General features: G+C 42.4%; 2 protein-coding genes across 2 annotated transcripts; both read right to left on the bottom strand.

Annotated features, from left to right (window-relative positions):
* Nucleotides 1-4,790: 4,790 nt before the first annotated feature.
* LOC150006667 (uncharacterized protein C2orf78-like) lies at nucleotides 4,791-11,416 on the bottom strand. The gene is made up of 4 exons (XM_090280773.1): nucleotides 11,320-11,416; nucleotides 7,754-8,518; nucleotides 6,335-6,904; nucleotides 4,791-6,145 (listed from the first exon to the last, which is right to left on the bottom strand). The coding sequence occupies exons 1-4, from the start codon at nucleotides 11,414-11,416 to the stop codon at nucleotides 4,791-4,793; spliced, it is 2,787 nt and encodes a 928-aa protein (XP_090136899.1).
* Nucleotides 11,417-20,799: 9,383 nt separating this feature from the next.
* On the bottom strand, nucleotides 20,800-27,425 carry LOC150006666 (uncharacterized protein C2orf78-like). The gene is made up of 4 exons (XM_090280771.1): nucleotides 27,329-27,425; nucleotides 23,763-24,527; nucleotides 22,344-22,913; nucleotides 20,800-22,154 (listed from the first exon to the last, which is right to left on the bottom strand). The coding sequence occupies exons 1-4, from the start codon at nucleotides 27,423-27,425 to the stop codon at nucleotides 20,800-20,802; spliced, it is 2,787 nt and encodes a 928-aa protein (XP_090136897.1).

Below are 27,425 nucleotides of genomic sequence, written 5' to 3'. Positions count from 1 at the left end.
CCTCGTCGCTTAGTTCTCCCACTGGAACCTTGATCTGTTCCCCATTTTGGGCCATACTTCTCTGTCTCCTCATTCTGACAGGCTCCTGTGTTTGTTTGCCTCTGTGTCCCAGGTAGAGCTGTCACTCCTGTTACGTTGTAAAGGGCGGAGCCTTAGGGATTTGTCAGTACAGGGCGACCTGTTTCACCATGTTGTGGTGCTGTATGGGGTCCGAGGGGGAACAATGCCACCTTCCCAGCACTCGCCCCTTTTCCAGTCACCTCTCTCACTACTGCACCCGACTGGCACCCCTCTAGCTGCTGCCCTGGCCGTCGTTCCCAGAGTGGGTGGGTCTGCGGACGTTCTAGGACTGTGGGGGCCCTTTACACAAGCGGACTCTGCTGAGAGACTTGCAGTTTCTTCCTCTGCCCCAACCCCAACTGCTGTGCACAGTCAGAAGCAATGAGGCTTGATTTTCCCCAGTGCTGGGACTGTGAGATGAGAGGTCCGGTGAGGGGTTGGGAACGCTCCTGACTTTTTAAAACATGTGACTGCACTTTCTGCCGCTGCCGCCCCTGCTGCCGCTACCACACTGCGTCCTTTCGGCCCTGGCTCCGCCCCGCTACCTGTCTGCATGAGTATTTCTTCTTTATATCTTTGTTTGCTGGACTTCCATGTAGTTTGATTTCCTCGAACTTCTGGTCGTTTCTAGTTTTGAGGTAGTTGTATTCCTTCTTAGTTGTGGAGGGAGACTCAGCGTGTCTGTCTATGGCCGGAAGTAGGGGTTTTTTGTGTGTGTGTTATTGTTGTTGCTATTGTCTCTTACAAGTAGGGCAGGTGGGGCATTCTGTTTACTACACTTTTAGAAAAGAAGATTAGAAAGGAAGGAAAAAGGGAAGCAAAAGATACAGGATCATGACTAGAGACTGCCTACAGACTCTCCACCAGCCCACAGGCTTATTCCACGTCTCCTGGTGGACAAACGTAGCTCTACTCAGGAGGCCTTCAGGTCGTTGTGTTTTGCCTTCTTATTCAAAATGTGGTGTGAACAAATGTAGACATGAGGTGCTATGCAATAAGAGAGGGGAGACAGAAATACCTGTCTGACCCAAAGTCCTATGAGGGCAGGGCAAATGGGACTCTGTTTTGGGGAACTGAAAATTACAGGGTCCCCAAATTAAAAATATATGTAAAAGGATGGAGCAGAATTTAAGAAAAATAGGCTCTGCAACACAGTGATTGGATATCCTCAAACCCTTTCCTGGAAATAGGTCAGCCCAAACAAGATACCCATGGGTAGCATTTACCACAAAACTAGAAACCCCAACATAAGAGGGTGCAGGATACACACACCTGCCAGGTCTCAGCATCTGCACCAAGAGAAGTGACAGACAGTAGGAAGCATCTGTGGGACGTGATGGCAGGAGGCCTTCCAAGCACCAACAGTAGCCACCAGAAAGCACTGAAGGCCTGTGTGAGAAGAGCAGCTGAGACCGAGAGGGCTTTTGCCCAAGCCCAAAGTGAGCAAGTACAAGGGGCTGGCGAAAGAGTTTGAAGGACTAGAGCGGTCTAGACCCTATATATGTTGACACTGAGCACCAGGGTGTCTTTCCTGGATGTAGCCCACACGGAGGAGACAGTGCACAGAGGAACTATAGACACAGAGGGAAGATGTCCTGATGAAGTTGGGGAGGGGAAACAGAGCCAGTAAACCTCAGATAGCAAGCCCCATGTTTCTGAAGACTGCATTAAAATAAATACAGAAAAATTTTGTAAGTTAAAAAAGAGGTCTTCAACCTCACCTTTTCTAAGGACATTAAAACTAAGTTTACCTAACATATAAATAACAGGAAAGGATTGAGAGAAAATCCCATACAAAGGTAGTATGGAAAAAGAAGAATAAAGAGCAGAATAGTATCTCATCTGCAAAAGAAACAAGTCAGAATAGATGGGCCCACAAAACAGTAACCTGCTATTTCAAAATGAGCTAAAAGACATTCAGTAAAACAAAGCAGAAGTTGAAAGAACATGGTGGGACATTATAATATAAAGGGCGTAGAATTTCTGTTTGGAATGAAGAAAATGTTCCGGAAATGATAAATGCCTGTAGAAGCTACCCATGAATGTTTAGTATGGGTTCGTCTATTTTCGTGACAGGGTTTGGAAATTTTAAAACCATATCCTGCTCCATCTACCTTTCTGAAGTGCTGCTCAGTCTTTTGATGTAATTACTTAAATTTAGATGGTAGTGATGGTTGCGTGATATCATGAATGTACTTACTGTGACTGAATTGTATACTTAAAAAGGGTTAAAATGGAAAATTGTGTGTTATGTATATTTTACCATAATTTAAAAATAATGAAAGGGAGCATAAATCAGAATAAAGTGAGATGATGGAACTCAGTACAGAATTAAAAATAAATTTAAAAATTTCAGAAATGAAGACTAATTAAATGTAATACAAGAGCGAATGAACAAAATGGATAATGCCTTAAGGGAAACAAATGAGAAAACAATGAAAGTTTTAGAAATCAAAAATAAGATAAAAGGGCTCTAGAGAAATGTCAAATATAAAAGACAGGGAAAAAAGCATGGACAGTTCTAAGAGAGTGATACAAAAGTACACATAAGGATTTACTGTTGCATAAAAGTGATATTTCAAATTAATGAGACAGATTCATCTATAAATCGTGATACATATATGTTGGAGTGTAGGTAATTTCTCTGGAAGAATCCACAGCATGGCAAAATAATGTCTCTAATGGAGGAGGGAAAGTAGTGTCTGGGGAACTATGAAAAAAGGGAGGATTTTCACTGAAAACCCTTTTGTGCTTTTCTAAATTTCTATCATGTGAATCTACTGCCTCAGAAGTCTGACTGCTTGAGTTCAAATCCCAGCTCATCCAACTGCCAGCTCTTAATCTAGGGTAAATACTTGACAAGCTCCAAGCCAATCTCCTCATCTGTGAAACGGAGTGATTAAGGTAGCCTGTTGCCGCCTGGCACAGAATGAACTCTCAATAAATGTAAAATGCTTATGGAAACAATGCAGATGCCCATCAACTGATGAGAGGATGAACAAAGTGGTAAATCCATTCAATACACTATACAGTCATAAAAAGGAATGAAGGACTGACACATGCTACAACACGAATGAACATTGACAACATGCTAGTGAGAGAAGCCAGACAAAAACATCACATATTGTATTTCTCCACATATGAAATCTCTGGAAAAGTGACTTTCATCCAGATACAAAGCACAGTAGTGGTGCCAGGGGCTGGAGGGACGAGGTAACAAGAAATAACTAACTGCCAATGATGAAGGGGGTTTCTTTTGGGGCTGGTGAAAATGTTTGGGGGTAGAGGATGGTGATGGTTGCACGAGTTTTGAATGCACTAAACATCACTGCATTTACAGTTTAAAACGATGAACTTGATAGTATGCAAATTATACCTCAATAAAAATAATTGTTGAAATACACATTACCAATTTTCAAATGATGATGAGTCCCATCTCTGCCCTTCCCCTATTCCACTCTCTTTCCTGTTCCCCATGCTCCCCCACCACCACTTCTCCCAGCAGCCCCAGGAGGCCTCCCAAGGAGCGCCTTTGAACTGATCCCTTTGTAGTAGGGCTGTTCAAGCAGCAATTAAGTGTGCACATGCGCTTGTGGCTCTGGCCCCCATGGCAATGGACGTTTCCATCAGATTTTTCTCATGGACTTTGGTTGAGGCGGTGATTAGACGAGGCAGCACATGCAGCCTGGGTCACAGAGGAGGCCCTTGATGGCCCCTCTACTTAAATGCTTAGGCTTCACCTGAAGTTTGATGTCATCTACCAGTAACATCGGGATACTGTGCTCTGAAAGTCAGGTTTCCACCCACGGGCCCTTGTAAATACTGAGGCCTTTGGAGACAAGCCTGAAATGGAGGCTTTGCTCCACCACATGCAATGTGACCTCAGCCCATGACTGAACATCAGGAGTAAAGTGGCACAGGGATGCTGGCCTCGAGTGTTGTTGGGAAAGTTGACTGAAGTAGTGTCTTAGTGGGCATGGCGCTCAGGCATTGCGTAAATGGTCGTTTACGTTACATGGCCTGTTCTGGGTATCCCTCCTACTGCAACAGTTCACCAGTTGTCCAGGCCCTAGTGACCAGCTGCCCCCAGGATAACAGTAATCCAGTGCCACTCATCTGGTAGATTCCCCTGTTTTGTACTCACCTCCTCCAACTACAATCAGATTTGGGTAAGGCAACCCAAACCGGCTGGAAATGTCTCCAGAACCTGTTTTCTAATATATATACTTCTTTGGTGATCATGAGGCATTCGGCCAGCCACCACAGGAGACTTTTTATATTTCTTCTGGCCAACCAAGAGTCATCTTCTGCCATCTTCAACTCTAATCCAATTTTCTTCTATTATCTTAATTTTAGACCTTTTTCCCTCCTCTGTTTCTTTTTATAAACTGGTAACACCTCTCCCCTATGGGAGAATCCCATGGTCATTACGACCATGGACTAAGTTCCTGCCTTTTCCTCACTTCTTACCCCTTGTCCCTGATTTGCTCATCCAACTTCCAATATTTCATTCTCAGGCAGCCTTTGATCCCAACCGTCACCACAGAAAAACCACAGTTAACAGCATCTCCAAATTCAGAAGGCTTCTTTATTTCTCATCTACTAAGTCTATTACATTTATTTATTTATTCAATTTTATTAAGTTTTAAAATATACCAGAATAGAGAAATGTATATCTATCTATGGGAAAAAGTTGGCATTCAAAGTGGCACCAACCATGCTAGCCTCTCTTACCGTGCGTAGCCATGGTATTGAGAGATTTCCATTTCTTTTTCCCTTTCAATGAAATACTGCACTTTCCCCACAGAGGTGTATTTGGCAGCATTCTCACGCTCTAGTTGAGCCTTCCTCTTCATGGCCTCCCGCTCTGGCCTCTGCTCATTTGTGATGGGATTTGATACGATGGGCCCAGAAATGCTGGGTTTCTTCCATGGCCTTGGCTGGAGGGCGAAATCCTGGAGTAGATACTGGTTTTGAGGCTTGGGTGGGAAGTGGGGCTTGGTCACAGTACTGTGAAAGGGCTCCCGTTGGAAAGAACTGCAACCTGATGTTTTGTACGGCACAGGCCTGGGAGCAGCAGACGGAGGGACACTGGGGCAGGTAGTGTTGGTCAAACCTGGTCTAGATGGGTTGGTTGAAACTGAGCAAGGTGGTCTGGCAGGACCTGTCAAAGGTGCAGCAGTGGGCCGGGATGAGTGGACTGCAGCAGGCTGCACTGAGGTAGAACCAGGCCGGGCAGGGTTAGCCACAGCAGGCCGATGTGATGCCACAGGCTGTGGCCTGCGAGGAACTGGTCGAGCTTGAGGTTTGTCCAGTTTAAAAAAAGGCAAAGATATCAACTTGACCTGGCCAGGAGGTGGCAGCTCAATCTGAGTCGGAGAAGAACACTCTTTTTCAGCACTGCCATCTGTTTTCTGGTGTTTGACTTGAGTTTTCTCAGGACCTTTGCCCTCACCCGAGGTATCCAGCCTTCGTTCGGTAGGAGGAGGTGGCTGGGGGCCTTTAGGGTTGCTTGAGTTTCCCAGGGCCCGGGATGAAAACAGTTCAGTGTTCTTATCAGGCTTCTTCCCCAGTGCGTGAAACACTTGCACTGATTCCAGCATGTGCATAGCTAGGCAGCTTCGAGGCTTTTTGAAGGTCTCTTGAGTCAGCTCAGTTTGGCTTCTCTTCTGCTGCTTCTTGGAAATGGTTGGCTTTTCTTCTGCCTTAACTTTGTTCCCTGCCTGCTTATTCTTTTCAGCTTTCTTGGAGTTGTTGTCTTTTTTTCTTTTGTTTTTACCCTGCCCGTGGCTCTTGGTTTTGCTGTTTCTGCTGGATGCAGATTTGTGAGGCTTGCTGTTAGAATGCCTGGCTGTGTTTGTGGGAGCCATGCCACTGGCTGCAACTTTGCAAATACCTACTTCTCCCAAGCACACGCAATCTGGGCTCTCAGGCTTGGCTTTGGCATTGGGAGCAACGCTGATGGGCTCGGAGGCTTTACGTTTGTTCTTCCTGGCTTTATCAGAAGCCTTAATGACACTTGAGTTCTCCTGCACCTTGTTCAACTTGTTGCCTCTGGTACCTTTGGTTTTGATCTCCACAGGACCTTTGGATTGATCAAGATCTTCCAAGGGCTCTAAGAGTGGAGGAAGTTGAATATCCTTGGGACCTATGGATTGATCAAGATCATCCAAGGGCTCTAAGAGTGGGGGAAGTTGAGTATCCTTGGGACCTATGGATTGATCAAGATCATCCAAGGGCTCTAAGAGTGGGGGAAGTTGAGTATCCTTGGGACCTATGGATTGATCAAGATCATCCAAGGGCTCTATGGGTGGGGGAAGTTGAATATCCTTCACCAGTGTAGCGATGTCTACAAAACCATCATAAGGTTCAGTCCCATATTCAAGTGTGTCTTGGTTTTTAAGACTGTTATTAAGTCTCAAGCTGTTCTTTCTGAGATCATCCTTTTCACAATCGGGCTGTTTTTCTGGGACAAGAGAGTCAGTACTGTCCAGGAACTCATAAATATTAGAGATTTTTAAAGGGAACAGAGGAAGATCTTGGTTTTCTATTGGAATCTGGTAGGCATCCAGAGGCTTCGAAAGGGGAGCTTTAATATTGTCTGAATTCTTATTTTCTCTCTGTTCCTGGCTTGGCACTGGAGGCAGTGACAGTAGATTACTAGAACTTTGGACAGGAGCTACCACTGAAATGTCCCCATTCCCAGGTGGTGGATTACTCTCAAATATCTGGGTATTTCTGCTATTACAGGACTGAGGGAGTTCTGGAGTTTGTGGCAGACAAAATGTTTGGCCTGGAGGTTGCAATCCCAGGGAAGTCTCCATCCTCAGGGAATGCTCCATCACTACAAAGGAATCAAGGAGAACTTAGTTAGTTCCTGGTAAATAAAATTCTTCCTTATCACAAATGCAGCAACCTTGCTCCTTCCAACAATGGGAAAGGTATTTCTATGAGCTCTTTTTAAGGCTCATGGACCGCACCCTGTGCTAGAGAGTTGGAGGCCACTGTTCTAGTTGTTACTGGTGGTCATTTAATGTCATTGTTCCATGGTTATCTTTGAATTTCACAGGATTGTTATGCGTCAAATAAGAAGTAAAAGTGATTTAAAAAATATTTTACAAGCCTAGCGTTTTCACATATAATCCTTTTAATTCTTTCAACTTTCCTGAGTTAATAAGAACACTTCATACCACACACTAGGAGAGGGAATGGAAATCTTCCTAATGAAATGAATAAGCACAGACAGATTTTTAGCCTATTATTTTTTCTTTAACAAAGTATTGAGAAACAGCTCTTTTAAGTCTTGGTATAAACCAAGAGAGAGAAAGTGAAATTGGCACTGTCACAGTAAGAGTTCTGAAATACCTCTACAAATAGACTAAATCAAGAAATCAGGGAAGGGAGTTCATTTCAGTGTGGTAGTACAGGGCAGTGAAGGGGTGATATCCCTTGGTATGCTCTTGTGGTTCTCCTACATAGAGCGTACATGGCCTTTAGATGTCCAACCTTCCCACCTCTATTATGTGTTCTCGTACTGACTCTGAAAATGCAGAGTTCTGACTGAGGGTAGTAGTCTCTAAAGTCACAGGACATAAATTCCACCTGTCTGTGGACTCACCACTTCCCGGCTGCAGATTGGCCCTATTTTTGAATGCTGACTTTATTCCTCTTCCTTTTTGCTCTTTGTACTCACCTTGAAAACTTGTATCTGCGATGGGTTGAGCGGGCACAGAGTAGTAGATTCCAGAGGTGGAGGCCAGTGGAATCACATTTGTGGGCTGATTGTCCTTTAGTACCATGACCATCTCTGGTTGAGGGACAGAGGCTCTGCTTTCCATGTAAGAAACAACAGAGCCATAGGATTGGAGGTAGGGACCAAGTTCTCCAGAGAGAAGAGGCCCTTGTGTGCCTGGATTATAGTAGTATACCTGACCTCCCTCCTGGTAGGGAAGTGACAGGCTATATCCCTGATTTGGAATCTGAGATGGTGCCACCTGAACAAGGCGGGCAGAAAGTGATGGATACACAGGGGCCATGTGATTAGCAACTGAAGTGGTATTATACTGGGATACCATAGACATGGAAGAAACAGCTGTGTTTTGGCCAATGACAGGCACAGTGAAGGCTCTGAGTGATGATGACTTCTTTTCAGAGCCTCCTGTGATAGCCCACTGAAAAACCCCAGGATTGGAAGCGGCTGAGGTGGAGATCTGGCTCTGGCCAATGCCTCCAGGCCACATAGTTGTGCTAGCATGTTGGTAGAGGCAGGCACTACCCACGCGTGCTTGGAAAGAGGTGCCAGAGGCTGATGGCAGTAGCCATTGTGAACTGACAGCTGGAGTAGAGTTACTGGAGAAGTTGCAGACCCTTCCTGTTAGGGAGGCTGCATTGCTCACTGCAGGAAGAGAGGGCTGTGTAGAATCTGAATTTCCAAGGAAATGTGGATTTTGGAAATTTTCTGTGGGGAACAAGAGGGTGCTGAAAAAAGTCAGTGAGACTGATGAACTCTCACTATGTTTGAAGAATATAATTAGATTGTTGCTATCAGAAAGCCTCTAATACCAGTACTCATTGAGATATCAAAAATAAAACAGTTTACGATGGTTGTACGTGCTAGAGCAGTTTACTACTCCCTGTATTAAGTGCCTTTGCTCCCAACTAAGGAAAAATGTTCAGAAGACCAACAAGTGTGGTTTGTATATTGTTCTCGAGATTAGAATCAACCTCTCCTTGCCCTGTCATCTCTTGAGCCTGCACTTGTGTTGATTTGCATGCTATTTCCTAGAATTGAAGCGCTTAGAACCAGGAGTCTTTAGAAAACCTCTGTTCTAGCATTCTCATTTTATTTGTGAGGTAAGTGAGGCTCAGAGAGGTCAGATAGAGTTGTTTAAGTTCTCCCTTTATATCAGTATTATTCTCAGGTTACATAACCTCAGCATCCTGACTGCCCTGCAGGACTGTGCTCTGAGCATTACACAGCCATAAACTGGGAACGATACAACTCTTATGTAGGCAGAGTTTTGTCCATGAGAAACCAGTACAGCTATTATCATCATAACCTTCAGCGTCTCATTTTGCCTGCACAGTTCACATGTTATTCTTAGAAATCACATATAACTCAGTCTGGCTGGTAAAAATGAAGGGTCATTCTTACATTCTTGAAGCCTGACTTCTGATCCTTTCTCAAAATGACTATTTGAGAGTGTGTTTCTCAAGAAGTATTTTTTGAAAGAAAGACATTATTTAAACTCTCTGAGCTTTAGGCTACTCATCCATAAAGTGCTTATGACAACAACAGCAGTAATTCATATATGACAAGTGATATATTACAAATGAAATGAAAATCATATTTCAGAACTAAATATATATATATATGTACATATATATAAATAAATACATATATATGTGTATATGTATATAAAATTTAGGGCATGCAGCAAGGATCAAAGCATAATAAATTTGGTAGTACGTGAAGTTCTGTTTTATACATGCAATAGTGTAAAACTGAATGTTGCCTATTTTATTTCAGTGAGTACTATAAGCAAAGTGTAGCCCAGAATGAAAGGTGATTTTGAAGGAATTCCCAGCTGGTACACACAGACAGAGAATACATATCAGTAAAAATTGCCTAACAAGTAGCAAGATGCAATAAATGTGTATGTACAGGTAGCCCCAATATAGACAAATATTTTAGTAAAGCCAGCTATAAAGCAGAGAGTAAAGTAAGTGTAAAGGAATTCCATTATTGTGCTCATTCACATTCATTTGAATATTACCCAGCAAGTACAGATATATAACAGCTATATAACAGTGAGTCCAGTAGAAATATATATTCCAATTAATAAAACACAAAAGGACACTTAAAAGTATCATGTAGTTTTTATATTTATCTTAAAACCTGGATTATAATGGCCTTCAACATCCAGGAATGTGTTATACCCAAAGCCTTAAAAACCTTCATCATAGATTTAATTTTCAAAAATTTTAAGTAAGAATACCCAAGAAACTCCACAAAATTGTTTCTTGATAAATGTGAAATTAGAGTATGGGGTGTGACTTTTCTCTTTTTCTTAGGTAGCTAAGATCTAAAAAGAGATGATGGCTGTTTATCAGTGTGCTGTCTGTGTTAGGGAGAAACTAACTGTAAAGATGAAAACCCACTTTGTCTCAGAACATAGTCATCACACAAAAGAATTAGTCTTTCTGGTTCAAATAAGGATATAGCATTTAAAAATATTTATTTTTGATAGACTAAACATCTACAAAGTTTAAAAATCAGAATGAAGTGAAACACTGAAAGTGCTGTTTCCTCCAGCCCCCCAGATAACCAATTTTATAGTTTCACATTTATAGAAAACCTCTGCTCTAAAATATAGCTTTTAAATATTCATATTCAGTTGTCAATTGCCATCTGTGTTCAGAGAGGTGGTTTTAAACACAAACACATGACTTCTGGACAACTTTCTTTGCCTAGTGATACTCTATTCTGGTCTTACTTTTCTTTCTACTCTACTAATGGAAGCATTTGCTAAAAGTCACCTTTATTTTGCCCTACTCTGAGCAGATTTTACCCTGTGCTATTGCTGCTTTAATTTAAAATATTTGGATTCCTTCAACATTCCATTCCTAACTACCACTTTTGCTCTTGAGGGCTCCTCCATGCTGTCTTCTTTCATTCCTATGGTTTTCCCTCCTTCGTTCTTATACTTTCCCCTCCCTCTCGGTTCCTCCTGTTGGCCTATGCTGATAAAAATAATACCTACCTTTCAATATTTTTTCACTTAGTTTGGATAGAAAACTCAAAAAACTGGTATAAATTACTTTTTAAACAGCACTAAATTTAAAACTCTGAGGTAGAAATGTCAGTGGTGGGAGACCATTACACATGGTTTTATATATATATAGTTTTCTCTGTCACCTAGGTTTTCTATCTGTTTCTGTTGTAATGGTCTCGGGAAGTCTTGATTTCACTTTTATATGGGTGTCCTTTAAGGCTCATTATTAGAAAAGAAAGGGATTAGAAATAACAACCAAACTAATGTTTTAATGTAATAGATGAGGAAAAAGCAGATTATGTGAGAGATTGAATTACATGTCCAAAGTGACATAGCTAGGGAATGTCAAAATCAAAACTAAAATTAAGTCTCCAGATTTTCAGATCACACTTTCTCCCCTTATAATATAGTATTTTGGCTCTAGTGCTAAATGTAGGGCCCAAAAATATCTAAGGAATAACTTTAGAAAAGATTCTCTCATTACCTGACATGGTCAGAGGAGAAGAGGAACTATCAACTGTAGATGCAAAGGACGAGGAGACAATATGAGAAGGCTGAGTGGCTGGAGCCAAAGAGCACATGTGCCCAGTGCGAAAGTCACTGGTCACACTGGTCACTGGCCACTGGTTACTGGTCATTGGTCAGTTGTGATGATACGAATTTATTTACAGACAGCTCCATGGAAACCCCAAGATTCTACCAGGTTGTGGTAGGTTTGGTGGGAGAATGATGTCACAAAAACACGCAGTTTAAAGTCACCAGGGAGCCAATAGGGAGCTCAAATTCCCAACAAGATGACAGGATTGGATGGAGGGAGCTAAGTCAACAACTAAATGGCTGAGTTTTGGGGACCATTGTCATAGTTTACAAGGCAGATGTGATAATCTCACTTTCCTCGGGCTCTTATGTTAAAAAAAGAATCATCTCAATGTTTCTATAGATGCTCATTAATATAATTAAATATTAGTTAATTCTCTATATTATGTTGTATAATAGGATATTGTTAATATCCTTAGGTAGAAGGGAAAGGGACATCCAGGTTGTATAATTACAATGTTCCCAATGAAATTATATCAGGCCATCTCATTAGGGAATATACTGCAGCTTTGGAGGAGCAGAGAAAGGGATTAAGGAGCTCTTTGTGTGACTAGGTTAAAGAATAAAATGGAGTTTGTTGAGTGCATGTTGTGGTGAATGATGTGGTCTAAGGCTCCCCACTTATAGTTCCTTCTCCTTGAATCCTACCTTCCTTGGGCTGGGCTGGGCTGGGCTGCACTAAGGTGGGCCTGTTTGTACTTGCATCTCTCTTCTGCTCTCCTTTTCTTTTTCTTCTTCATTGTCCGTGTTGTTTCTGAGAACAGATTTGATGTTGAATTCTTACTCTCATGGATGTTACTTCCTGTCAACTTTGAGCAGCCGGGACTTCTCTTCAGTGTCTTTGGCTTCCCCAAATGGACTCTGCCCTTTAGAAGCAAATACCAAAGAGCGAGAGGGGTCAGCTCATTGCAAACCTTTCCACTCCCAGCCTTTGGTTGCGGTTCTCTTGACCAGAATTTGCCTCCTCTGCTTCTTTGGCCCATGAAGGAATGCTGCCATCCTGTTCTTTTACATGGAAGAGGCATTCACAATATTCTCCATTTCCTTCTCACATAAAGTGTATCCGGTGTGGCAGTTACTGTAGTCTCCTCCCCCTTGCAAACAGCCGCTGTGGAATTTTGGGCCTCTAGGATTCTCTGTCTGCCACGCTTGGGTGCAAGACCAGGCAGAAATGAAGAGGATAATAGTTAGAGAAAGTCAAGGACATTCATGGAGAAGAGGGAAGAGGGAAGGTGAAAGTGTACAGGAAGAAGGAGTCTGATGTGGACTTTTTCAGTTTCTGTGAGAAATAGGTTGACACATTTTGGCCTCATTTTTTATTAACAGAATATATGTGCTAAGTAATGCAGAAACCCCCAGGAATTCTGTTCAGAAGAGAGAAGAATCTTCCATGTATTTCCTACTTTGTTTTATGTATTATTACCTCACTTATATCATTCACTGGTATGTTTGAAGATCATGCTGTGTACCAGCGCTCTGCTTTTGTCCAGATGTTCTTTTCCTTGTCAAAATTTTAAAGATTCTATCATTGTAAGACATATCACATGTTTTTGACCTGATGACTTTTTTTAGAAGCATCATGAACCACCTTGACCTGATGGATTTTGTGGAGAAACTTAAAAAGAGGTCTGTGAGCAAGGCACTGTGGTGAGTTACACTGTGCACCAAGCAAAGGGAGAGATGTGTGCAGTCAGCCCGACTTGGCCTGGGTTGCCTCTGCTTTTCTTCCCCTGCTTAGTGCTGCTCACACTCACCACTCTTGTGACTGTGAGTGAGGGCTGAGTTGCTAATGACCTAACAGGGTGGGGCCAAAGTAGGTATACAGTTTTTCATATGGAAAGTAATACAAAAATTAATAAATAATGCTACTGGAATAAACTGTTTTACCTACTCACACCGTAGATCCTCTTTGGCCCCACCCGTATATGGAGTAAGCTGCTACAGTTGAGAGTTGAGTAGTTGACACAGAGACAACCCCGCAAACAAAGACTAATGTATGTACTGTCTGGCTTTTTAAAGAAAATGACTTCTGGCCCTTGTTGTTGGTAGGGTCTTACAGGCTACTGTTGGAATGTTGGCTTTGATTCTGAGAAAAATAAGGATCTCTGGGAGGGTTTGAGCAGGAGGAGGACAGGATCTGACTGAAGTTTTGGTGACTGTGTTGACAAGTTTTAGAGGCAAAGGTTGGAGCAGGTAAGCCGATTAGGACTGCGGTTCCCAGTACACTGGGGTTCCCCCGGAACACCACAGCAAACTCATCAGGGTGTAGCAGTGTATTTTAAATTTCTGAAGCATTTGCAGTGATACTTGACAGCTGTTAGATACCGTGTGTGCTTCTACCCAGTGACTAGTTGACAGTTTCAGCATTAGGTCACGCTATATTCTTTTCAATGTTATCTTGTCTTTGTGAAGTTGAGTTTTTGGCAGTAGCTGGAACAAGAAGCAAGCACTATTAGAAAACTGATCTGGAATAGGAAATGAGGCTGGCAGGATCCAATTTGATTTTAAGGTATGACGTGTTGTACAGTGCCTAATAATCACATGAGTAATTGTGGTTAAGGGAAAAATAAAAATATTTTTAAAATTCGCATGTATTATTTTCCAAATATCTACTTAGCTGTTGAACGATTGTATCAGTACAATGTGTAGTTTCATTGTAGCATTTTCCCTGAAGCTGATGTAACAAATGACCACACCTGGGTGGCTTTGAAAAAAGCAGAAATGTATTGTGCACAGTTCTGAAAGTCAGAAGTCTGAAATCAGTATCACTGGGCCCAATGAAGGTGTCAGCAGGACTACACCCTCTGGAGGCTGTTGGGGGAGATCTTGTTCCTCGCCTCCCACAGCTTCTGCTGGCTGCAGGCTTGATCTGCTGGTGGCGGCAACACTCAGTCTTTGCCCCATCGTTACATCACCTTCTTCTCTTCTGTCTGCACCGAATCTCCTTCTGCCTCCCCTTTATAAGGACGCAGGGGTTGCATTTATGGCTCAGCTCACCCTGATAATCCAGGAAGACCTCTGCATTTAAAGATCCTTAATTTAATCACTCATGCAAAGACACTTTTCATAAATAAAATAGCACCTGATCTGTTTGGGTGGTCATTATCCAGCCTACTACAGGCACAAATGCTTTTTAAGTTTTTGGGAACTAACTACTTTGATAAATGGAACTGGTAAAACTTTTATTTTTTATTTTAAGCCTAGAGGTTAGAAACCAAGGGCTCTGTGAATCTAGAAACTTTGGGAAATTCTAAGATAGAAGACTCTCCTACTAATCCAGGCAAGAAATGACGGAGACTTGGACTAGAGTGGGTGTGGAGGAAAGTGCTCAATTGTGAACTGTTGGTGATACAATTTGAGACTAAGGCAGATGAAATTTTCTGATGTTCTGGTGGGTGGTTGGAATGAGCAACTGGGAAATTGCTTTACCATGAAGTGAGATGAAGAAAACTGTGCAGGTGCAGGGACCAGGTTTTTTTTTTTCTTTTTAAGTATATTTTATTGATTATATTGTTACAGTAGTTCCAGTCTTTCCCCTCTTTGCTCCCCTCTGCCCAGTACCCCCTTCCTCCAGCAATCCCATCCCCCTTAGTTCATATTCATGGGTCGTGCATATAAGTTCTTTGGCTTCACCCTTTCCTATATTATTCTTAACTTCCCCCTGTTTATTTTGTACCAACCGATCATGCTTCTTAATTTCTGCACCATTTCCCCATTTCCCCCCTCCCCCCTCCCAGCTTATAGCCCTCCAAATAATCCCCATACCTGTGATTCTATCCTATTCTGGTTTGCTTCGTTGGATTTTGTTTTTATATTTTAGATTCAGTTGTTGATGCTTGTGAGTTTGTTGTCATTTTAGTGTTCATAGTTTTGAACTTATTTTTCTTAAGTAAGTCCCTTTGACATTTCATATAATAATGGCTTGGTGATGATGAACTCCTTTAGCTTTACCTTGTCCGGGAAGCACTTCTTCTGCCCTTCCATTCCAAATGACAGCTTTGCTGGATAGAGGAGTCCTGTGCAGGTTGCCTTTCATCACATTAACTACCGCTTGCCAGTCCCTTCCTGCCTGCAGAGTGTCCTCTGAGAAATTAGCTGATAGTCCTATAGGCACCCCACTGTAGGCAATTCCCCGCCTCTCTCTTGCTGCCCCCAGGACCCTCTCTTTATCTTTCACCTTTGGCATCTCGATCATGATGTGTCCTGGTGTGATGCCCTCTGGGTCCAGCTCGCCTGGGACTCTCCGTGCTTCCCAGACCTGTATATCCATCTCCTTTGCAAAATTTGGGAAGTTATCCTCATTTTTTTTTCAATTCTTGCTTCCTCATTCTGCACTCGTTGACTGTTTTGTTCTTCCTTATGGTCCAAATCGTTGATTTGAACCCCAGTTTCCTTCCCTTCACCGTTGGGTTTGTGTGGATTTTCCTTCGTTTCACTTAGCATAGCCTTCATTTCTTCTCTTCTGTGTTTGCCATACTCAAGCATATCTGTCATTCCTGTGAGCATCTTTATCACCAGTGTTTTGAATTCTTCATCTCTTAGGTGGTTTATCTCCTCATCTGTTAGGTTGGCTATCTCCTCGTCGCTTAGTTCTCCCACTGGAACCTTGATCTGTTCCCCATTTTGGGCCATACTTCTCTGTCTCCTCATTCTGACAGGCTCCTGTGTTTGTTTGCCTCTGTGTCCCAGGTAGAGCTGTCACTCCTGTTACGTTGTAAAGGGCGGAGCCTTAGGGATTTGTCAGTACAGGGCGACCTGTTTCACCATGTTGTGGTGCTGTATGGGGTCCGAGGGGGAACAATGCCACCTTCCCAGCACTCGCCCCTTTTCCAGTCACCTCTCTCACTACTGCACCCGACTGGCACCCCTCTAGCTGCTGCCCTGGCCGTCGTTCCCAGAGTGGGTGGGTCTGCGGACGTTCTAGGACTGTGGGGGCCCTTTACACAAGCGGACTCTGCTGAGAGACTTGCAGTTTCTTCCTCTGCCCCAACCCCAACTGCTGTGCACAGTCAGAAGCAATGAGGCTTGATTTTCCCCAGTGCTGGGACTGTGAGATGAGAGGTCCGGTGAGGGGTTGGGAACGCTCCTGACTTTTTAAAACATGTGACTGCACTTTCTGCCGCTGCCGCCCCTGCTGCCGCTACCACACTGCGTCCTTTCGGCCCTGGCTCCGCCCCGCTACCTGTCTGCATGAGTATTTCTTCTTTATATCTTTGTTTGCTGGACTTCCATGTAGTTTGATTTCCTCGAACTTCTGGTCGTTTCTAGTTTTGAGGTAGTTGTATTCCTTCTTAGTTGTGGAGGGAGACTCAGCGTGTCTGTCTATGGCCGGAAGTAGGGGTTTTTTGTGTGTGTGTTATTGTTGTTGCTATTGTCTCTTACAAGTAGGGCAGGTGGGGCATTCTGTTTACTACACTTTTAGAAAAGAAGATTAGAAGGGAAGGAAAAAGGGAAGCAAAAGATACAGGATCATGACTAGAGACTGCCTACAGACTCTCCACCAGCCCACAGGCTTATTCCACGTCTCCTGGTGGACAAACGTAGCTCTACTCAGGAGGCCTTCAGGTCGTTGTGTTTTGCCTTCTTATTCAAAATGTGGTGTGAACAAATGTAGACATGAGGTGCTATGCAATAAGAGAGGGGAGACAGAAATACCTGTCTGACCCAAAGTCCTATGAGGGCAGGGCAAATGGGACTCTGTTTTGGGGAACTGAAAATTACAGGGTCCCCAAATTAAAAATATATGTAAAAGGATGGAGCAGAATTTAAGAAAAATAGGCTCTGCAACACAGTGATTGGATATCCTCAAACCCTTTCCTGGAAATAGGTCAGCCCAAACAAGATACCCATGGGTAGCATTTACCACAAAACTAGAAACCCCAACATAAGAGGGTGCAGGATACACACACCTGCCAGGTCTCAGCATCTGCACCAAGAGAAGTGACAGACAGTAGGAAGCATCTGTGGGACGTGATGGCAGGAGGCCTTCCAAGCACCAACAGTAGCCACCAGAAAGCACTGAAGGCCTGTGTGAGAAGAGCAGCTGAGACCGAGAGGGCTTTTGCCCAAGCCCAAAGTGAGCAAGTACAAGGGGCTGGCGAAAGAGTTTGAAGGACTAGAGCGGTCTAGACCCTATATATGTTGACACTGAGCACCAGGGTGTCTTTCCTGGATGTAGCCCACACGGAGGAGACAGTGCACAGAGGAACTATAGACACAGAGGGAAGATGTCCTGATGAAGTTGGGGAGGGGAAACAGAGCCAGTAAACCTCAGATAGCAAGCCCCATGTTTCTGAAGACTGCATTAAAATAAATACAGAAAAATTTTGTAAGTTAAAAAAGAGGTCTTCAACCTCACCTTTTCTAAGGACATTAAAACTAAGTTTACCTAACATATAAATAACAGGAAAGGATTGAGAGAAAATCCCATACAAAGGTAGTATGGAAAAAGAAGAATAAAGAGCAGAATAGTATCTCATCTGCAAAAGAAACAAGTCAGAATAGATGGGCCCACAAAACAGTAACCTGCTATTTCAAAATGAGCTAAAAGACATTCAGTAAAACAAAGCAGAAGTTGAAAGAACATGGTGGGACATTATAATATAAAGGGCGTAGAATTTCTGTTTGGAATGAAGAAAATGTTCCGGAAATGATAAATGCCTGTAGAAGCTACCCATGAATGTTTAGTATGGGTTCGTCTATTTTCGTGACAGGGTTTGGAAATTTTAAAACCATATCCTGCTCCATCTACCTTTCTGAAGTGCTGCTCAGTCTTTTGATGTAATTACTTAAATTTAGATGGTAGTGATGGTTGCGTGATATCATGAATGTACTTACTGTGACTGAATTGTATACTTAAAAAGGGTTAAAATGGAAAATTGTGTGTTATGTATATTTTACCATAATTTAAAAATAATGAAAGGGAGCATAAATCAGAATAAAGTGAGATGATGGAACTCAGTACAGAATTAAAAATAAATTTAAAAATTTCAGAAATGAAGACTAATTAAATGTAATACAAGAGCGAATGAACAAAATGGATAATGCCTTAAGGGAAACAAATGAGAAAACAATGAAAGTTTTAGAAATCAAAAATAAGATAAAAGGGCTCTAGAGAAATGTCAAATATAAAAGACAGGGAAAAAAGCATGGACAGTTCTAAGAGAGTGATACAAAAGTACACATAAGGATTTACTGTTGCATAAAAGTGATATTTCAAATTAATGAGACAGATTCATCTATAAATCGTGATACATATATGTTGGAGTGTAGGTAATTTCTCTGGAAGAATCCACAGCATGGCAAAATAATGTCTCTAATGGAGGAGGGAAAGTAGTGTCTGGGGAACTATGAAAAAAGGGAGGATTTTCACTGAAAACCCTTTTGTGCTTTTCTAAATTTCTATCATGTGAATCTACTGCCTCAGAAGTCTGACTGCTTGAGTTCAAATCCCAGCTCATCCAACTGCCAGCTCTTAATCTAGGGTAAATACTTGACAAGCTCCAAGCCAATCTCCTCATCTGTGAAACGGAGTGATTAAGGTAGCCTGTTGCCGCCTGGCACAGAATGAACTCTCAATAAATGTAAAATGCTTATGGAAACAATGCAGATGCCCATCAACTGATGAGAGGATGAACAAAGTGGTAAATCCATTCAATACACTATACAGTCATAAAAAGGAATGAAGGACTGACACATGCTACAACACGAATGAACATTGACAACATGCTAGTGAGAGAAGCCAGACAAAAACATCACATATTGTATTTCTCCACATATGAAATCTCTGGAAAAGTGACTTTCATCCAGATACAAAGCACAGTAGTGGTGCCAGGGGCTGGAGGGACGAGGTAACAAGAAATAACTAACTGCCAATGATGAAGGGGGTTTCTTTTGGGGCTGGTGAAAATGTTTGGGGGTAGAGGATGGTGATGGTTGCACGAGTTTTGAATGCACTAAACATCACTGCATTTACAGTTTAAAACGATGAACTTGATAGTATGCAAATTATACCTCAATAAAAATAATTGTTGAAATACACATTACCAATTTTCAAATGATGATGAGTCCCATCTCTGCCCTTCCCCTATTCCACTCTCTTTCCTGTTCCCCATGCTCCCCCACCACCACTTCTCCCAGCAGCCCCAGGAGGCCTCCCAAGGAGCGCCTTTGAACTGATCCCTTTGTAGTAGGGCTGTTCAAGCAGCAATTAAGTGTGCACATGCGCTTGTGGCTCTGGCCCCCATGGCAATGGACGTTTCCATCAGATTTTTCTCATGGACTTTGGTTGAGGCGGTGATTAGACGAGGCAGCACATGCAGCCTGGGTCACAGAGGAGGCCCTTGATGGCCCCTCTACTTAAATGCTTAGGCTTCACCTGAAGTTTGATGTCATCTACCAGTAACATCGGGATACTGTGCTCTGAAAGTCAGGTTTCCACCCACGGGCCCTTGTAAATACTGAGGCCTTTGGAGACAAGCCTGAAATGGAGGCTTTGCTCCACCACATGCAATGTGACCTCAGCCCATGACTGAACATCAGGAGTAAAGTGGCACAGGGATGCTGGCCTCGAGTGTTGTTGGGAAAGTTGACTGAAGTAGTGTCTTAGTGGGCATGGCGCTCAGGCATTGCGTAAATGGTCGTTTACGTTACATGGCCTGTTCTGGGTATCCCTCCTACTGCAACAGTTCACCAGTTGTCCAGGCCCTAGTGACCAGCTGCCCCCAGGATAACAGTAATCCAGTGCCACTCATCTGGTAGATTCCCCTGTTTTGTACTCACCTCCTCCAACTACAATCAGATTTGGGTAAGGCAACCCAAACCGGCTGGAAATGTCTCCAGAACCTGTTTTCTAATATATATACTTCTTTGGTGATCATGAGGCATTCGGCCAGCCACCACAGGAGACTTTTTATATTTCTTCTGGCCAACCAAGAGTCATCTTCTGCCATCTTCAACTCTAATCCAATTTTCTTCTATTATCTTAATTTTAGACCTTTTTCCCTCCTCTGTTTCTTTTTATAAACTGGTAACACCTCTCCCCTATGGGAGAATCCCATGGTCATTACGACCATGGACTAAGTTCCTGCCTTTTCCTCACTTCTTACCCCTTGTCCCTGATTTGCTCATCCAACTTCCAATATTTCATTCTCAGGCAGCCTTTGATCCCAACCGTCACCACAGAAAAACCACAGTTAACAGCATCTCCAAATTCAGAAGGCTTCTTTATTTCTCATCTACTAAGTCTATTACATTTATTTATTTATTCAATTTTATTAAGTTTTAAAATATACCAGAATAGAGAAATGTATATCTATCTATGGGAAAAAGTTGGCATTCAAAGTGGCACCAACCATGCTAGCCTCTCTTACCGTGCGTAGCCATGGTATTGAGAGATTTCCATTTCTTTTTCCCTTTCAATGAAATACTGCACTTTCCCCACAGAGGTGTATTTGGCAGCATTCTCACGCTCTAGTTGAGCCTTCCTCTTCATGGCCTCCCGCTCTGGCCTCTGCTCATTTGTGATGGGATTTGATACGATGGGCCCAGAAATGCTGGGTTTCTTCCATGGCCTTGGCTGGAGGGCGAAATCCTGGAGTAGATACTGGTTTTGAGGCTTGGGTGGGAAGTGGGGCTTGGTCACAGTACTGTGAAAGGGCTCCCGTTGGAAAGAACTGCAACCTGATGTTTTGTACGGCACAGGCCTGGGAGCAGCAGACGGAGGGACACTGGGGCAGGTAGTGTTGGTCAAACCTGGTCTAGATGGGTTGGTTGAAACTGAGCAAGGTGGTCTGGCAGGACCTGTCAAAGGTGCAGCAGTGGGCCGGGATGAGTGGACTGCAGCAGGCTGCACTGAGGTAGAACCAGGCCGGGCAGGGTTAGCCACAGCAGGCCGATGTGATGCCACAGGCTGTGGCCTGCGAGGAACTGGTCGAGCTTGAGGTTTGTCCAGTTTAAAAAAAGGCAAAGATATCAACTTGACCTGGCCAGGAGGTGGCAGCTCAATCTGAGTCGGAGAAGAACACTCTTTTTCAGCACTGCCATCTGTTTTCTGGTGTTTGACTTGAGTTTTCTCAGGACCTTTGCCCTCACCCGAGGTATCCAGCCTTCGTTCGGTAGGAGGAGGTGGCTGGGGGCCTTTAGGGTTGCTTGAGTTTCCCAGGGCCCGGGATGAAAACAGTTCAGTGTTCTTATCAGGCTTCTTCCCCAGTGCGTGAAACACTTGCACTGATTCCAGCATGTGCATAGCTAGGCAGCTTCGAGGCTTTTTGAAGGTCTCTTGAGTCAGCTCAGTTTGGCTTCTCTTCTGCTGCTTCTTGGAAATGGTTGGCTTTTCTTCTGCCTTAACTTTGTTCCCTGCCTGCTTATTCTTTTCAGCTTTCTTGGAGTTGTTGTCTTTTTTTCTTTTGTTTTTACCCTGCCCGTGGCTCTTGGTTTTGCTGTTTCTGCTGGATGCAGATTTGTGAGGCTTGCTGTTAGAATGCCTGGCTGTGTTTGTGGGAGCCATGCCACTGGCTGCAACTTTGCAAATACCTACTTCTCCCAAGCACACGCAATCTGGGCTCTCAGGCTTGGCTTTGGCATTGGGAGCAACGCTGATGGGCTCGGAGGCTTTACGTTTGTTCTTCCTGGCTTTATCAGAAGCCTTAATGACACTTGAGTTCTCCTGCACCTTGTTCAACTTGTTGCCTCTGGTACCTTTGGTTTTGATCTCCACAGGACCTTTGGATTGATCAAGATCTTCCAAGGGCTCTAAGAGTGGAGGAAGTTGAATATCCTTGGGACCTATGGATTGATCAAGATCATCCAAGGGCTCTAAGAGTGGGGGAAGTTGAGTATCCTTGGGACCTATGGATTGATCAAGATCATCCAAGGGCTCTAAGAGTGGGGGAAGTTGAGTATCCTTGGGACCTATGGATTGATCAAGATCATCCAAGGGCTCTATGGGTGGGGGAAGTTGAATATCCTTCACCAGTGTAGCGATGTCTACAAAACCATCATAAGGTTCAGTCCCATATTCAAGTGTGTCTTGGTTTTTAAGACTGTTATTAAGTCTCAAGCTGTTCTTTCTGAGATCATCCTTTTCACAATCGGGCTGTTTTTCTGGGACAAGAGAGTCAGTACTGTCCAGGAACTCATAAATATTAGAGATTTTTAAAGGGAACAGAGGAAGATCTTGGTTTTCTATTGGAATCTGGTAGGCATCCAGAGGCTTCGAAAGGGGAGCTTTAATATTGTCTGAATTCTTATTTTCTCTCTGTTCCTGGCTTGGCACTGGAGGCAGTGACAGTAGATTACTAGAACTTTGGACAGGAGCTACCACTGAAATGTCCCCATTCCCAGGTGGTGGATTACTCTCAAATATCTGGGTATTTCTGCTATTACAGGACTGAGGGAGTTCTGGAGTTTGTGGCAGACAAAATGTTTGGCCTGGAGGTTGCAATCCCAGGGAAGTCTCCATCCTCAGGGAATGCTCCATCACTACAAAGGAATCAAGGAGAACTTAGTTAGTTCCTGGTAAATAAAATTCTTCCTTATCACAAATGCAGCAACCTTGCTCCTTCCAACAATGGGAAAGGTATTTCTATGAGCTCTTTTTAAGGCTCATGGACCGCACCCTGTGCTAGAGAGTTGGAGGCCACTGTTCTAGTTGTTACTGGTGGTCATTTAATGTCATTGTTCCATGGTTATCTTTGAATTTCACAGGATTGTTATGCATCAAATAAGAAGTAAAAGTGATTTAAAAAATATTTTACAAGCCTAGCGTTTTCACATATAATCCTTTTAATTCTTTCAACTTTCCTGAGTTAATAAGAACACTTCATACCACACACTAGGAGAGGGAATGGAAATCTTCCTAATGAAATGAATAAGCACAGACAGATTTTTAGCCTATTATTTTTTCTTTAACAAAGTATTGAGAAACAGCTCTTTTAAGTCTTGGTATAAACCAAGAGAGAGAAAGTGAAATTGGCACTGTCACAGTAAGAGTTCTGAAATACCTCTACAAATAGACTAAATCAAGAAATCAGGGAAGGGAGTTCATTTCAGTGTGGTAGTACAGGGCAGTGAAGGGGTGATATCCCTTGGTATGCTCTTGTGGTTCTCCTACATAGAGCGTACATGGCCTTTAGATGTCCAACCTTCCCACCTCTATTATGTGTTCTCGTACTGACTCTGAAAATGCAGAGTTCTGACTGAGGGTAGTAGTCTCTAAAGTCACAGGACATAAATTCCACCTGTCTGTGGACTCACCACTTCCCGGCTGCAGATTGGCCCTATTTTTGAATGCTGACTTTATTCCTCTTCCTTTTTGCTCTTTGTACTCACCTTGAAAACTTGTATCTGCGATGGGTTGAGCGGGCACAGAGTAGTAGATTCCAGAGGTGGAGGCCAGTGGAATCACATTTGTGGGCTGATTGTCCTTTAGTACCATGACCATCTCTGGTTGAGGGACAGAGGCTCTGCTTTCCATGTAAGAAACAACAGAGCCATAGGATTGGAGGTAGGGACCAAGTTCTCCAGAGAGAAGAGGCCCTTGTGTGCCTGGATTATAGTAGTATACCTGACCTCCCTCCTGGTAGGGAAGTGACAGGCTATATCCCTGATTTGGAATCTGAGATGGTGCCACCTGAACAAGGCGGGCAGAAAGTGATGGATACACAGGGGCCATGTGATTAGCAACTGAAGTGGTATTATACTGGGATACCATAGACATGGAAGAAACAGCTGTGTTTTGGCCAATGACAGGCACAGTGAAGGCTCTGAGTGATGATGACTTCTTTTCAGAGCCTCCTGTGATAGCCCACTGAAAAACCCCAGGATTGGAAGCGGCTGAGGTGGAGATCTGGCTCTGGCCAATGCCTCCAGGCCACATAGTTGTGCTAGCATGTTGGTAGAGGCAGGCACTACCCACGCGTGCTTGGAAAGAGGTGCCAGAGGCTGATGGCAGTAGCCATTGTGAACTGACAGCTGGAGTAGAGTTACTGGAGAAGTTGCAGACCCTTCCTGTTAGGGAGGCTGCATTGCTCACTGCAGGAAGAGAGGGCTGTGTAGAATCTGAATTTCCAAGGAAATGTGGATTTTGGAAATTTTCTGTGGGGAACAAGAGGGTGCTGAAAAAAGTCAGTGAGACTGATGAACTCTCACTATGTTTGAAGAATATAATTAGATTGTTGCTATCAGAAAGCCTCTAATACCAGTACTCATTGAGATATCAAAAATAAAACAGTTTACGATGGTTGTACGTGCTAGAGCAGTTTACTACTCCCTGTATTAAGTGCCTTTGCTCCCAACTAAGGAAAAATGTTCAGAAGACCAACAAGTGTGGTTTGTATATTGTTCTCGAGATTAGAATCAACCTCTCCTTGCCCTGTCATCTCTTGAGCCTGCACTTGTGTTGATTTGCATGCTATTTCCTAGAATTGAAGCGCTTAGAACCAGGAGTCTTTAGAAAACCTCTGTTCTAGCATTCTCATTTTATTTGTGAGGTAAGTGAGGCTCAGAGAGGTCAGATAGAGTTGTTTAAGTTCTCCCTTTATATCAGTATTATTCTCAGGTTACATAACCTCAGCATCCTGACTGCCCTGCAGGACTGTGCTCTGAGCATTACACAGCCATAAACTGGGAACGATACAACTCTTATGTAGGCAGAGTTTTGTCCATGAGAAACCAGTACAGCTATTATCATCATAACCTTCAGCGTCTCATTTTGCCTGCACAGTTCACATGTTATTCTTAGAAATCACATATAACTCAGTCTGGCTGGTAAAAATGAAGGGTCATTCTTACATTCTTGAAGCCTGACTTCTGATCCTTTCTCAAAATGACTATTTGAGAGTGTGTTTCTCAAGAAGTATTTTTTGAAAGAAAGACATTATTTAAACTCTCTGAGCTTTAGGCTACTCATCCATAAAGTGCTTATGACAACAACAGCAGTAATTCATATATGACAAGTGATATATTACAAATGAAATGAAAATCATATTTCAGAACTAAATATATATATATATGTACATATATATAAATAAATACATATATATGTGTATATGTATATAAAATTTAGGGCATGCAGCAAGGATCAAAGCATAATAAATTTGGTAGTACGTGAAGTTCTGTTTTATACATGCAATAGTGTAAAACTGAATGTTGCCTATTTTATTTCAGTGAGTACTATAAGCAAAGTGTAGCCCAGAATGAAAGGTGATTTTGAAGGAATTCCCAGCTGGTACACACAGACAGAGAATACATATCAGTAAAAATTGCCTAACAAGTAGCAAGATGCAATAAATGTGTATGTACAGGTAGCCCCAATATAGACAAATATTTTAGTAAAGCCAGCTATAAAGCAGAGAGTAAAGTAAGTGTAAAGGAATTCCATTATTGTGCTCATTCACATTCATTTGAATATTACCCAGCAAGTACAGATATATAACAGCTATATAACAGTGAGTCCAGTAGAAATATATATTCCAATTAATAAAACACAAAAGGACACTTAAAAGTATCATGTAGTTTTTATATTTATCTTAAAACCTGGATTATAATGGCCTTCAACATCCAGGAATGTGTTATACCCAAAGCCTTAAAAACCTTCATCATAGATTTAATTTTCAAAAATTTTAAGTAAGAATACCCAAGAAACTCCACAAAATTGTTTCTTGATAAATGTGAAATTAGAGTATGGGGTGTGACTTTTCTCTTTTTCTTAGGTAGCTAAGATCTAAAAAGAGATGATGGCTGTTTATCAGTGTGCTGTCTGTGTTAGGGAGAAACTAACTGTAAAGATGAAAACCCACTTTGTCTCAGAACATAGTCATCACACAAAAGAATTAGTCTTTCTGGTTCAAATAAGGATATAGCATTTAAAAATATTTATTTTTGATAGACTAAACATCTACAAAGTTTAAAAATCAGAATGAAGTGAAACACTGAAAGTGCTGTTTCCTCCAGCCCCCCAGATAACCAATTTTATAGTTTCACATTTATAGAAAACCTCTGCTCTAAAATATAGCTTTTAAATATTCATATTCAGTTGTCAATTGCCATCTGTGTTCAGAGAGGTGGTTTTAAACACAAACACATGACTTCTGGACAACTTTCTTTGCCTAGTGATACTCTATTCTGGTCTTACTTTTCTTTCTACTCTACTAATGGAAGCATTTGCTAAAAGTCACCTTTATTTTGCCCTACTCTGAGCAGATTTTACCCTGTGCTATTGCTGCTTTAATTTAAAATATTTGGATTCCTTCAACATTCCATTCCTAACTACCACTTTTGCTCTTGAGGGCTCCTCCATGCTGTCTTCTTTCATTCCTATGGTTTTCCCTCCTTCGTTCTTATACTTTCCCCTCCCTCTCGGTTCCTCCTGTTGGCCTATGCTGATAAAAATAATACCTACCTTTCAATATTTTTTCACTTAGTTTGGATAGAAAACTCAAAAAACTGGTATAAATTACTTTTTAAACAGCACTAAATTTAAAACTCTGAGGTAGAAATGTCAGTGGTGGGAGACCATTACACATGGTTTTATATATATATAGTTTTCTCTGTCACCTAGGTTTTCTATCTGTTTCTGTTGTAATGGTCTCGGGAAGTCTTGATTTCACTTTTATATGGGTGTCCTTTAAGGCTCATTATTAGAAAAGAAAGGGATTAGAAATAACAACCAAACTAATGTTTTAATGTAATAGATGAGGAAAAAGCAGATTATGTGAGAGATTGAATTACATGTCCAAAGTGACATAGCTAGGGAATGTCAAAATCAAAACTAAAATTAAGTCTCCAGATTTTCAGATCACACTTTCTCCCCTTATAATATAGTATTTTGGCTCTAGTGCTAAATGTAGGGCCCAAAAATATCTAAGGAATAACTTTAGAAAAGATTCTCTCATTACCTGACATGGTCAGAGGAGAAGAGGAACTATCAACTGTAGATGCAAAGGACGAGGAGACAATATGAGAAGGCTGAGTGGCTGGAGCCAAAGAGCACAT

The sequence above is a fragment of the Furipterus horrens genome, unplaced genomic scaffold (genome assembly GCF_987537825.1).
Source record: "Furipterus horrens unplaced genomic scaffold, mFurHor1.1.pri manual_scaffold_6, whole genome shotgun sequence".
Classification (NCBI taxonomy): Eukaryota; Metazoa; Chordata; class Mammalia; order Chiroptera; family Furipteridae; genus Furipterus; species Furipterus horrens.
Note: the sequence above shows the minus strand (reverse complement) of the source record. Positions and strands in the feature narration are given on the sequence as shown.